Source organism: Delphinus delphis, chromosome 16, assembly GCF_949987515.2.
Source record: "Delphinus delphis chromosome 16, mDelDel1.2, whole genome shotgun sequence".
NCBI classification, from domain to species: domain Eukaryota; kingdom Metazoa; phylum Chordata; class Mammalia; order Artiodactyla; family Delphinidae; genus Delphinus; species Delphinus delphis.
In genome coordinates this window covers 64,607,051-64,621,467 of record NC_082698.1, presented here as the reverse complement: position 1 = coordinate 64,621,467, position 14,417 = coordinate 64,607,051, and the positions used below count along the sequence as shown (strand labels likewise).

At 34.5% G+C, this 14,417-nt stretch overlaps 2 protein-coding genes across 2 annotated transcripts in view; one reads left to right on the top strand and one right to left on the bottom strand.

Annotated features, from left to right (window-relative positions):
• The window catches only part of LRRTM3 (leucine rich repeat transmembrane neuronal 3), a 181,595-nt gene extending 170,066 nt beyond the window's left edge, over positions 1–11,529 (top strand). Inside the window, exon 3 of the mRNA XM_060034927.1 lies at positions 8,484–11,529. Within this exon, the coding sequence (XP_059890910.1) occupies positions 8,484–8,693 (210 nt within the window). The 3' untranslated portion in view covers positions 8,694–11,529. The remainder of the gene's footprint in view (positions 1–8,483) is intronic.
• The window catches only part of CTNNA3 (catenin alpha 3), a 1,614,209-nt gene that overhangs the window by 1,071,433 nt on the left and 528,359 nt on the right, over positions 1–14,417 (bottom strand). The gene's annotated exons all lie outside the window — the stretch shown is intronic.

The following is a 14,417-nucleotide window of genomic DNA, read 5'->3' as shown; positions in this document are numbered from 1 at the left end:
TTATTATCTCAGTCATACAGTTCTCACAGTCATCCAGGGATGAACATTTTTAATTTCTTCCTAGACTATGCCAAGTTCCCATTAGTCTATTACTTAAATTCACTCATGTATTCATTCATGCATTCAATAAATATGTATTTAGTTCTTACTGTGTTTAAGGGACCACCACATGAAACAACATAAGGCATAGAAAAATGTGGTTAGTCATAGATTTTTGAACTCAAGAAGGTTATGGTCTAATATAAGTGTATGTTAGAAGGGTTTATGTTCCATCCAGAAGCCTTGAGGCCAAGGACTTGGTGTATCTCCAGCAACTAGCCCAGCATCAGGACCAGCGAAAGCATTCAACAAGTCTTTGTTGAAGTCAGTAAGTTATTGAATGAATATTTCTATTTGGTTTTGTGGACACAAGCACATGAATTTATGAAAATAATTCATATAGCCAACCCCTAGTTATTTCTTGTTGCAAAACTGAAATACAAATTGTTCGTAAAGAAGAAAATACACTCACAAAGGGCAAACTCATTTAAATATTTAAGATACATATTTTAAATTGCACTTTAATGCAAGTAGAACTATTAACTTTCAAATGGAACTCATTTTTTTTTCACTTTGTGATATCACTCTGCAGGAGTTCACAAAAAATTGTTTTCACACAAAAGGCACTAGAAGAATTATTATCCTCCTGCAAATAGTGTTTTCTTTCACATTATTCTCAAGTTACAGACATCTGAAATTTTTCAAAATCATATTGAGTTCCTGTCTTATTACCCTATACTTGTTATAGATAGCAATTGTTACTTTAGTTGGCAACTTAGATCTTAAGAAAATACTGAAATTTAGTATTAAGGTGTTGATTTCATCTAAGAATTTAAAAGTGTAAAAAACTAGTTTGTTTTATAAGTGTAAAGGTAGCATAACATAAATTCAGGCTCTTAATTAAGCACTTCCTGAAGATGCTTCTTTAACTAAATTACTAGTAGAATCAAGATAATTAAAATTGATGATCCAACAGTCTATTATACTCACACTAATTAACCATTAGAATGCTTAAGAGCTCCAAGAGATAGATTGCTTTTCAAACAAATAAATTTCAAAGTAAAATATAGTATCTTTGTGGGAGAGTCTATAAAAGTAAACATTAAATCACTTCTCAGCAATAGTGACTCTTGCCAATAAATCTGGAAAATAACACTATTTCCAAACAAAGAAGATGGCTAGTTTGTTTTGCACCTGCAAAGGATAAATGACATAATAAGTAGAATCAGCCAGTCAGAGCAAAGTGTGTGTGTATACATATATATATATGTATACACACACACACCCTCCCTTACATATATACATATATATATATACACACACACATCCTTATACAAGCACACAACTTGCCTACTAGCTCACCCCATCCATTGCCTCCCTTTCCTTTCTTGCATTATATGTGTATCTCCTTCACTAGTCTATGATTTTGTCAGGGAGCAGAAATTATACCTTATTCATGTTTGTTTCTCCACTTCCCCAGTCCTCCTGTACTCCAGCACCTACTTATAACTCTTTTATGTACAGAAAGAAATCAAAACAATATCATTTAATATAAAACAAAATAATCAGATTAACTGAGGTTTCTAATTTTTTAAACTTCTTGTTAAAAAGAAAAACTAACATCATTTAATTGGAAAAACTTCTACCAATTTCCAAGTCAACACAGACATCTAGTTTTAAAATCCCTAAAGGTCTCCCTAAATAATCTTACACGTATTTTATCTGGGTGTATATGTAAGGCTCCGATCTCAGTCCAGAATGTTCTCCAGATTAGACCCTTCCCCTTACACTTTGTATTTGGCCAATATGAGCTTAGTAAGAAGAAGAGAGCTTTGATTTTGAGCTGTCACCATCCATCCACATTGTGAATGCCTGATCAACTATAGGTTTCTTTCCTGAGGACCCAAAGTGCAAAGCAGTATCAGAAAGCTAAAGTGTAGCTTAGCAAATCATAGTGTTTACCCTACTGGAAATAAGATCCAATGTTGATAATTGGTGTCTAAATAGTATCAGACACATGATACTGTGTTCACCTCTCTAGGCTCCAAAGCCAGTGTGAGTTAGATAAAGTGATAAATAAGAAATAAAGCATACTGGTTAGGAAGTCAGGCAACCACTTCTGCAACTCACCAGGTAAATGATTTTTAACTAATTACTTAAACCATCTAAGTCTTAGTTTTTTTCAACTGTAAAATGGGAATAATTATATTTATCTTACAACAGCCTTGGGAGGCTTAAATAAGATGACCTGAGTGCAGCACGTAGCATGGTACCTAGCACACAGTAAATGCTCAATAAATGACAGTGATGATAATGAGGAGAAAGTTAGAGACGTGTCCAGGCAGGTGTCCAGGCAGACCAAGAGATGAAACAAGTGCCCACAGCCACTCAGGTGGCTAGGGAGAGAAATCACTGCAGAAATCCTAAAGAATTAAGGTAGGACCAGAGGTAACATCTAGGCAAACTTCGACACTCTTCCAGTGAACCAAGCTGCAGTGTGATAATTTCTTACACTATTTTTCTTATATAATACTTACATTTTACCAACTGCCTCAATACTTAGAAAACAAAATATTAATTAGTAACATGACTTTCAAGAATCAAGCCAGTAGAAAAGATATTTTCCATCAAGTTTCTTAATATTACTCAAGTAATACCAAAGACACAACTTTCTATTTTTACCATCAGTAAAACTACCAGCCTGTACACAAAACTCATGTTTGGTAGCACTGAAACAAATGTTTCTAACCAATTCCCAATACACATAAAGTTGCACATACTCTAACACAACCAAAGGCTAGTCTGGAAAATTTACATAACCTATATAAATGAAACAGAAAGTAGAGGCATCAAGATAAACAAGAATAAAGTCATTAGCAAGTGCATTTTGAAAAAATTAAAACACTTCTTTAAATAGATTGAGAAATTTACAAGCAGTGGTGTGATATGTACATGTGTGTACTCACATATATCTATATGTACATATGAAATAATGTTTTTAAGGAAGGTAATTTCCCAGAATAAAGTACATTTCAAATCCCACTTCTTTGCAAAGACAGAGTAATGATTCAGACATGATAAAAACGAAAAGAAAAAAGCATTCACTATTTTCTACATGCTGCTTACATTAAATTAAATAGAAATATAGTTAATCTCGAGAAATGAATTTACAAATATTTAGTTTTATTTTTGACTCTACTGATTAGGCATGCCAGTCATACAATCACTAAAGTAAACAAGGTAATAATATTTTGAGCCAAGATAATGGAAACAGAAATGAGAGAAGTGGATGCATGCAAAAGATATATGTCATTGATGTCAACAAAGTAACGGACAAAAAAATGGGACATTTGGAACAAGGGACAAGGAAGTGTTGAAGGGGACTGGCAAAGCTGACTTAACTTGGTGCTCCCCAAAACAGAAAAAGGACCATGGGGAGAACTTAGTTTGGATCCAGAGATAATGAGCCCAGTTTGAGACAAATTTAGAGACAAACTAGAGAAATACTATTAATTGGAAAAATATTATAATGCCTGTTTTTTATTTTATATATTAATAGGTAGAAATAGACTCAACTGAAAATTCATTAAATTTAGTAGATGAAAAACAAATGTAAAATAATAGGCCTCTGAATTACAACATAAAATGGGGCAAAATGTCTTGATAGTGATAAAGGCTACATCTTAAAAAATTAATTCCTTCATGAAGCAAGTCTGTTTCTTTCACTACATGCAGATTACTGAAAAACAAAATGCTGTTAGCTACAAAAACCCTAAAGTAACATCCTTTCAATAGCCTAGAGAGGTAGAACACTCGCTAGGTAACACTGGCCTTATAAAAATAGAAGATTTCGCCCGTGATGTATGGGAACAGCATGGGCATTCTCCTCAATGATAATCAATAGAAATATTTACACTTAGAAAAACTCTACTCAGAAATAACATTCAACAAGCAAATATTTCCTATGTTTTGCAATTCTAGAGAGGGAAAAACAACCTTTTTATTATTCCCTCTCAAAAGTGGACTGTCATTTTCTGTTCTTCAGAGTACTTACTGTACTTAAAATAATCCTTGCTATCCTACGGAAAAGATGTTTAAATGGCCTGTAACCAACTAATTAGAATATAAGCAATACACATGCATATTTATATATACACATATATATGTGTACAAATATACATATTATTTTGCAGTGAATATAAGATTAAAATGATCATTTTTACTTAATCACAAATTGGAAACTTTAAAAAGTTATTCTTTCCCCTTAAAGTCACAAGCTCGAACATTTTAAATGAATGGGAAAAAAGACTTAATAATGAGTTATTTTTATTCATCTAACATTACAAAATTTGTGTATGTGAAAGGTACATATATGTGATGTTGAGACAGACACTGGAAAATTACTGCTTAGGCAAATATCATTGATGTCAAGACAGTAACTAGTTTAGCAGAGTAGAAATTTTTCCTGAGGGGAATTTCCTAAATAATGTCAGCTTCTACCTCTCATCATTAGAATAGCATATAATGATTTCTTAGTTCAGACTCTAGATGATACTGCTTTCTGGGGAGTTAAGTTTTCATATTCTTGGAACTCTATAAGTTATGCCTTAAGAATAATTAACTCACCTGAAAAATACTGACCTAAAGTATCAAAGGAAACCGTAAGTAATTATAAATAGGAGTTTATCGGGTTAAAATTCACTGAAAGAAACTGTTCTCTCAGAAAGGACAAGAAAACTCTATGGACACTTTAAATAGAGCCCTGTAACAAAAGGTCTGGGGAAGCAGAGGCTTATTAGATTTATATCTCCTACTGCCCTTGCTGTTCATTTTCATATTATAAAATAACATATTTGGGGGCTTCCCTGGTGGTGCAGTGGTTGAGAGTCCGCCTGCCGATGCAGGGGACACGGGTTCGTGCCCCGGTCCGGGAAGATCCCACATGCCGCGGAGCGGCTGGGCCCATGAGCCATGGCCGCTGAGCCTGCACATCCAGAGCCTGTGCTCCGCAACGGGAGAGGCCACAACAGTGAGCAGCCCGCGTACCGCAAAAAACAAAAACAAACAAACAAACATATTTGGGTCATCTTCAGGTAGGTTGACTAAAGTGATTTATTTTCCAAAATGGGACAATAAGCATAAACTGGGACTGTCCTGTTGAATACTCTATCCATAGGGGAGAGCATGGCTGTGTGCCTCTCCTGCACATTAATATAAATCAGGTAACAATGGAGAAAGGGACAGAGACAGAGAGGATGAATAGAGAATACCCAGGTCAGATTGGAAAGGGAAGAGAAAACATAGGGCACAAGGTCACATGACTGACGATTATGTGAGGAAGGAGAAAGGGCTGCTATATTTACTGACTGGGTGACAAGAATGGATTTACATGGACTGTATCTGAGCCTCAAGATATTTGCTTAATGCCAGTGGAGAGCCTCTCCATCACTACCCAGCCACTATGTGTGCATGTGTGTGTGTAAATAATATTTCTATAGATACAGTATACATCTATGTATATATTTTATACAACAAATATGAAATAGTTGTCCAAAACTAATATATCACCAAAATTTGCACTTTCCATACCACATTTAAATAATTTTGAAATCATAAGTAACTGGCCACAAGATTATATATATATATTATATATGTGTATTTATGTATGTCTTTATATATTGTGTATATGTGTATGTCAATACATGTGTATATTCCTATGAATATACACGTGAATATAACTAATGCTAACTTTCAGATTTGCAAGATCATTTAAGTCAACCTGGGAGAAATCTACTGTGATGTTGTATTCAGATAAGTTTAGCTGTTAAATTCTACTTACAAATACAACTTAGTATGTTATTTGCTTGATATTAAGATATCATCAACTTTAAGAATCACTTTCAATTGCAGGGAAGAAAAAACATGTTAAACATCCACACTAATTATAAGTACCATCCCAATTTCAGAAAGATTAAAATGTGAAAAATATGACTTGACATTAAAAAAGTATAACCAAGGGGCTAGGAGTTTTAAAATAAAACATATCCCCAAATAAGAAACTCTATAAAGAAAATATGTGGGATTTTTAAATAAATAATGAGCACTAACTACCTGATATAGTTCAAATTAGGACTTGCACTCTGGATACCAGCAGCCTCTAGATACTAAATCAAGCAGGAAATTGTGTACACACACACACACACACACACACACACACACACAGAATAAATGTATCATGGTTTATTATTTTTCATAAATCATCACCATAAAAATTACGAATTATTCACAGTAAATTCCAAGTAAGCCAGGAATGATATAGCATATATAAACCATAAGTTTCCATGACAAATAAGAACAAGTATATAAAATCCTACAGATATATGACCCATAACACATTACAGAACATTGATTTCCCAGAGGCTAATGTTAAACTCACGCACCCAATAACAGTTCTATTTTCATTCTCTCCTATAACTCAAATCTATTCATGCTGCACAATTACTTTTGCATAATAATATATTGTATTTTAGTTATCTGAGCTATTTCATCTGTAACAATAGTTCTTCCTTATTTTAAATGAGCATCTTTGGAAGCATCGTATTATTTTCTTTATGATCTTCCAATCACCTTGACCATTTTTTAAAGCGTATGATGTCTTTCATTCACACATCAGGTAACATGCTTCAAATTTTTAAAAATTCACATAAATAGGAAGAGTTCTCAGGAATGTAATTTGATGAAGGGGATTACATTTCTGTCTCCAAAGACTAAGCCCTACATGTTTGATACATTGAAATGTTCACATTAAAAAGACATTATAATCTCAAAAGAAGTGAATACAAGAGAAAACAGGGAAATAACAACTCAACTAATTTTTACTAAAGGAAAACTAAATAAGGGTAGAAAGATAGGGACGGAAAGAGGCAAAAAGGATTCTTATATACGGAGAAAAGGACTAAGAAAGTAAAGAAGGAGTTAATAAAATCTAGGGCTTTCGGCTCCAATCTTAGCTGAGATCAGAGGAATTTAGTCTGAGGTGACCAAAGAGAAACATATTTTATCTACCACCAAATAAGAATGGCGGAAGTTTTTATCCAAGGTAATTCAACAACATGAATTAGTAATTAGGATATTAAACAGAGATCAAGGCTGAAGTTTCCTCAAAACTGCCTACTTTTTAGAACAATTTTTTTAATCTTATTGAAAGAAATGGGAATAATCTCTAGACTTTGACATCTGATTACATTTCAAACTACCTTTTGTCTGTAACACATATGTTTCCCTTCTGTTCACAATGGTCACTCTTGCTTTTTCCTATTTTTAGAACTTGCTTCCTTTCATTAAGCTGCAATTAGCAATGAGTCCCTTCCACACATATATCGCTGATTCCTTCAAACTAGCCTCTTCCTTGGTTGCTTTTAGACTTTCATAGAAGCCAGAGTTTCTTCCTGGGAGTTCTCTAAACCTTAGAGTTTAGATATATGGATCGAGCTACAGACATTAATGTTTCAAAGAATGCTCATGGCAAAATAAACATTAAGAAGGTATTGACAGGGGATACACAGCCACAATCTTTACTGACAGTGGCCAAGCTGTGACAAAGCCACAGGTGTACAGGACTATTTCGGCAATCATAGCACAGTCAGGCACCATCATTGCTACTGTCCAAAAGAGCACCTATGGGAGTGAAGAAAAGGTGCTTTTTAAAAAAGACCATCATGAAGATAACCCTACTCTTTATTTCATACCATGTTACAATGTTATAGCTTTTCTGAAGTAATATTAGGTTATAGTATCCAGATCATATAGGTAAAAACACTTTAAAATGTGGGAAAAAAAAGAAGAAGAACTTCCTGGGTAAGAAGAGCCAGAATGACTTGCCGAGACAATTCTCTTCTGCAGTGGTTCTCAAAGTGTGGTGTGTGGATTAACAGCACCAGTATCATATGGGAACTATAAGAAATACAAATTACAGGTCCCACCTCAGACCTACTAAATTAAGAAAAAACCAGGGAAGTGGATGTTGGAGCTGAAGAAGGGGGAGGTGATTTTTATGCATGATACAGTTTGAGAACCACTGTTCAATTGTATTCCAATACCATAAGTAACCAAATAATATTTTTCTTAGTTCTAAAACTACAAATTTACCTCACTGAGGAAAAGCATTCTTCTGACTTTTCTAACAAAACTTTTAGCATTTTCAGAATCGCTTAGGTTCCTATTTATCTGAAGGTTCTAGTTAAGAATTCAGCAGCTCCATCTCAGGCTTTAGAACTGTTGCATTCTGCGTGCTAGTATGAGAATGAAGGACATTGGTGAGATAGCGGGGGACTCTTGAGCCACAGATGTACCCATGGTAGTCAGGTCAGCACTTCACATTCCCCAAATCTTGCCCCCAAAGTTGTCTTTTTATAACTGACTTTTCTCGTGTCATTTTTCCCCAGATACCTTTATCAATGAATGTGTCAACTTTTCTGGCATACGACCAGCCCACGATAAGTTACTGTGGGGTGCATCATGAACTTCTCTCTCATAAATCCTTTGAAACGAATGCACAGGAAGATACGATGGAAACACACCTAGAGACTGAGCTGGACCTGAGCACAATCACAACAGCTGGCCGAATCAGTGACCATAAACAGCAGCTGGCTTAACTGAGCTAATTGGTAACCATGGGTTGCCATCAAACTTTGTAACCTCAAGGACAAAATGAGGAGGATTTGTTCATTGTGGACTCTAAAAACAAAAGAAAACAATCCCCTGTTAAAATAAACAAAAATCCAAGATTGATTCATGAAATAAAGAAGACATGAATTGTTTCAACTCTACACTTTATAATTAGCTAAGTTGTGCAGTATTTTTTTGACTTAGAGTATGACCCTGAAAAAAAAATCTTTTTTCTCAAAACTCATCCTACCTACCTGTAAAAACTGTACAGAGCTAATGTATTTTTCATATTGTAAAGTTTCAATTATAGAAACAACTCGTATGTACAGTACCATAATTTAATTACATTTTACTTTACACACTTTATGTATTTCAGTTTCTAAAATTTTAAATTAACAAAAATTATTTCTTGTGTTATTCAGAGTTACTCAGTTTTGTAGGGACTGTTTTGTTACTGCTTTTGTGCCCAGAAACCTTGACTCTCAAATTATGTGCTGTGCAAAACATGCACGATTTTTATCATGCTTACTGTGTAGAATTTTATCTACTTGGTCCAGAAATAATACATTAACCAAAAAGGGTTTGTTGAGACTTATAAGAAGTTCTTCAATTACATAGACAGGTCTTTCTTATAAATGAAAAAAATCAAAGATTTTTTAACACTTCTCAGACTTAACTGTTGCCTTGAATTACAGCCTAGTTTCTAAGCAGTGAAATGTAATGATAAAGAGGGATATTTTAACAACGTATTTCTGAATGAATGACTCATTATTTCATTCTTTTGAGTAACCCATTGTTAAGGGTGGGGGGAAGCATGGACAAAACATCACTGGAAACAAAGGCCGTAACCACAGCAACAGAGTTTGATATACTTAAAAGGTGCAGCTGCCAGTGACAAAGAAAAACTCTGTTACATCTCATTACTTCAGGCCAAGGTGGGAGAATAAAGCATAATAATTGTACAGTAGTAATTTCTCTTAATTAACCCAAAGTGGTTTACCTAAAAATAACCATCAGTGCAAAATGTGCCTGGTTTTAAGACAATTTCCCATTTAGAATGGTGAGGCTATATTTTAGCAACATCTCAAAGGAAATATATGAAAATTTTCACTTTGTGTGCTACATCCATTTTCTCCTGGGAGAGAACTCTAAAACATCTACAGCTGATTCAATACAGATACGAGCCATGGTGGAACTTTATCATGCAAGTAGACTGTAAACATCCTTAATATGTTCTAAATTGTTTATATTGCTATCCATAATGAGATTCACCTCCAAATTATCTGAAAAATAATCCAGAGTAATTTGAAACCACCCCAGATCATATATGGATTATCCAATTGTATTATAAAGTTAATTCAATCAAATTATGAAAACCTGACTTTTCAGAGGCTGAAATAATCAACTTGTTTGTTGTTTGCTTGACACAGGTTACTGTTTGAAAATATTGTTATTTTATCTATGGTATTCACACATTCTTTTGTGTTTTTTTTTTAAATATAAAACTGCAAGTTTCAATTGCTGTTACACTAGAAGTGCTTTTTTTATGTTGTCATTTTTAATTCATGACATCAAAAATAGGTTGAGAGTATGTCAATCTAATAGGGATCAAACACAGTCAAAAACAATGAAGAAAAGAATTTGTGAAAACCAATGTCAAACTTTCAATTTTTTATTTCTTCCAAAGAAATTCAAAAGTATAGTTTTATGCAGGTTTATCATGGCAAATTTAAGAACAGGTTCAAAGAGAATGGATTAAAAAAATTAAGAGCAAATTTTTGTTGAAAATATACTGTCAGAAGGGAAAAAAACAAAATGTTGGAAGAGCAAACTCTTACTAATTTAAATGAAACTAAATGTCACAGTACTTGTATCAACTATCTAGCATTCCAGATTTTGTAACATATTTTGCATAAATTATTTGCTATTCAGAAAATTGTCATTTTTAGTTTAATTTTAATCTCTTTTTTCCAATTTCTAATTTCCTTGCACTGTATTATTGTCAGAGTATCCTTAATCCTCTACACTGATATTTTGCTTTGCAGTTAGCAAATCTATAGAGGGTTAATTATAAATCTATTATGTGTGGATCTGAAATCTGATGCAAAATTTTATTTATTATGTAAACCAAAATGTCATTTGCAATTTTTTCTCATAGAAGTTGTCCTTGCAAAGATTCAAATATCTTTTAATTTGTGTAAATAAGCATTTTATATCTTCTCTTTCCAGACATTTTCAAACGGACACATGATTTTTAGAAATTTTAAAGGTTCCAGGGAGCCTCACAAATATATGCCCTTTATTTCCTGAAGCAAACTGCTTTCTTTCTTAAACATTTTAAGTTCACCTAAAGTGAGCAACTATAAATAGAAGCAGTCACCTTGGAACCAGGTGCATGGGAGGTCTTAGCTCTGTGCATCGGAGGACTTATTACGTACATTAAGAGCCAAATAAACTAAGAATTTTGGTATTTGTCATATTTCAAATTAAACCCAAAGGATCTTTAACAGGAAAAAGAAAAAAAAAGATGCTAAGTTACTTGTTTGCTTAATTTTTATTCTGCCATGTCCCGGGGTGTGGGGGCTTTGGGGAAATGAAAACCTGCTAGAGGAGACTGTCTCTGGAATCTTTAGCATACATTTGCAATTTATATATTTGTGTCTAAAATCCCTATCTCTAACCTGTCTTTTTCAGAATTCAGTAATCTCCCATTTCCTCTTTCTAACCACCCCATGTCTTTCTTCCTGTGTACTTCTCACCTCTTTAAACAACTGAAATGTTTCTATGTTTGGAGTTGAAAAATGCAGTTCAGCCCAACATGGTTACAATAACAGCGGTAGCTACAGCAAACACATTTATGCGGTGTTTTGAAGCTTACAAACCACATTCCACATAAATTATCTCATTTTGCCTTCATAACCAATCTATGAAGATACATTAATACCAAAGAAGTTGAGACTTGCCCAAGAACACAGGGTTAATAATTGGTGGAGTTGAACTACTCTCAAAATTCAGACCCTATTAGTCTTTCCACTATACTAAAAGCCTTCCCTCTCTGATCAGGGCCAGAGAATTTCCAGATAGTAAATAGAATGAAAAAATGTTTGACATGTTGTTTAGTAATCCCCAATTTAACTCAGTTCCTCTATCTGTATAATATATGGGCTAAATGGACTCTTTCTGTGTGCTACTCTGGGCTCTCACATTAAAACTCTTTTTTTTTTTTTTTTTTTTTTTTTGCAGTACGCGGGCCTCTCGCTGTTGTGGCCTCTCCCGTTGCGGAGCACAGGCTTCAGATGCGCAGGCTCAGCGGCCATGGCTCACGGGCCTAGCCGCTCCGCGGCATGTGGGATCTTCCCGGACCGGGGCACGAACCCGTGTCCCCTGCATCAGCAGGCGGACTCTCAACCACTGCGCCACCAGGGAAGCCCATATTAAAACTCTTTATTCAGAAAGTATAACAAGTCATAAATTTCTTAACAAATCACATCATGTGTAAATGAGTAGAACTGTTGCTTCCAAGAAGTGGATGTACATAGGCCCCAAGGTCCAGAATAAAATTGAGAAGCACAAAAAAAACCCCAAACACACAAAAAAACAAAGATCACCAAAATCGAGATTATGCATAGAGTTATCAAACAGATTCACAGTGTGAGGCTGAACATATGTTTAACACATGTTCAACTGAACACACATTCAATTCAGAGCTAATTGGAAAAACCTTTGTAATTTTATTTTTTTCCTTTTTTGTTTCAGCAAAAGTACTTATTGAACCATGAATTCTTACATCTATCTTAATAGAGAATAATTTTCTCTATTCTCCTTCCAATAAAAATGAAATGTAATTCATCCAAACTGATGTACAGATGCAAAAACATATGCTAATAAGCAAATAATATTTTTGATCAGCTCATTTTATCAAGTCTATCCCTACTCCCAAAACCACAAAATCAGACAGATTTTAATATAAATTATATTTTTAGAAGGAAAGAGAACTTGCCCAAATTTAACATCCAAGACAAATGACATAATCCTGACTTGAAATCAGATCAGTATGACTCCACAAACTGCTTAGAAATAGAATCTTTTTTTCAAAAATATTTTCTGAAATAAAACCACTGTATATGAGATTAAGAATATATGTTTTTCTCTGCTCCTGACTGGAAGACAGTTATCATCTCTCAAACTCAACATTAAAAATAAGTAAAGGGCTTCCCTGGTGGCACAGTGGTTGAGAGTCCACCTGCCGATGCAGGGGACACGGGTTCGTGCCCCGGTCCGGGAAGATCCCACATGCTGCGGAGCAGCTGGGCCCGTGAGCCATGGCCGCTGAGCCTGCGCGTCCGGAGCCTGTGCTCTGCAACGGGAGAGGCCACAGCAGTGAGAGGCCCACGTACCGCAAAAAAAAAAAAAAAAAAAAAAAAAAGAAGTAAAGAAACTGCAAGCATGAAAACAGGTACCTGATGTGAATGATTAGTAAGCTGGAAGAAAGACAATCAGATGTAGATTTTCTGCTGGGTAGACGGTAGCCAATGAAGGAAAAAGTAACGGAACCAGCAGATATTCAGCCTCAGGAAAAAGGATAAGAAATCTCTAGAGTAGACATAATAACATCTTACAGTGGCATAGCTCTTAACAGTTTATCAGTCAGGGTAATGGTATAACCACCTCGTAACACATAAAAAGTCCCAAGGTCCAGATGGGTTGATTATACAGTAAGAAATCCAGATATGTTAGTCTTGCAGTAAGTAAGAGCCTCCAACTACTTTTATTACCTTCTCAACTCACCACAGCTGTCCCTAACTAGAGAGGTACTAAAGGCAGAGGATCCAGGGTCAAGGCTTTCAAAACTCTGACATACCCACAAGGGTGGAGTAGACTGACAATCAGCAATTGTGCTTCATTTTAGTATCAAGTGTAATGGGGAAGAAATAGTTGAAAATTTAAAAAATATATACCAAACGGTGATGGGTTATTTGTAAAGATCTCTCATGGCTTACATAATGATTTTATTATGAGAGAAGAGGCTTATATGTAACATTTTTAAGTTAGGGTAAAATTGGTGTTTAAAAAAGTCCACAGTTGATTATTTACCTTTCTATTAAAGACAGTGACCTTAAAGCAAAAGAGTGCCTCAGCCATGTAGGACTTAGAGAACTCTTGAATTTCTTCCTCCTTTCTCCCATCTATTTATAGATTTTCTTTTATATGATATATATCTTCCCAAAAAATTAAGTGAAATTTTATTTTGTATAAATCAAGTAATATTTCAAATACATTAAGGGACTATATGATAAAGGATCCTTGAAGTAAATCCTTCTTGTTTTCTCATCTGAAACACCACTCACTAATTTATCTTTTGTAAACTGATTTACACATATCTTGTGTTGCATAATGCAGCACACGGCCTTAAAGGTTCTATGGTGCAGTCTTTACCTCAGACTGTATAAAAGAAAGGACTCTCTAGTTTTGAGCAGGTCTATAGACACTAGAGTGATCATTTTCAGTCAGTTTCAGTTAGGGAAGTTATTTATCTGGACTAATACGAAAAATACTATTAAAATAATACGAATGGATAAAGTTGACAAGTTACATTTTTTCTAGTTATTGGTTTAAACTATTGTCACCTATCATAGCGTCAAAGCTACTATTAAGAAATCAAAATGAACCCAAATCCCTTGGATCCATACTAGATTTACTGAGTCAGAATC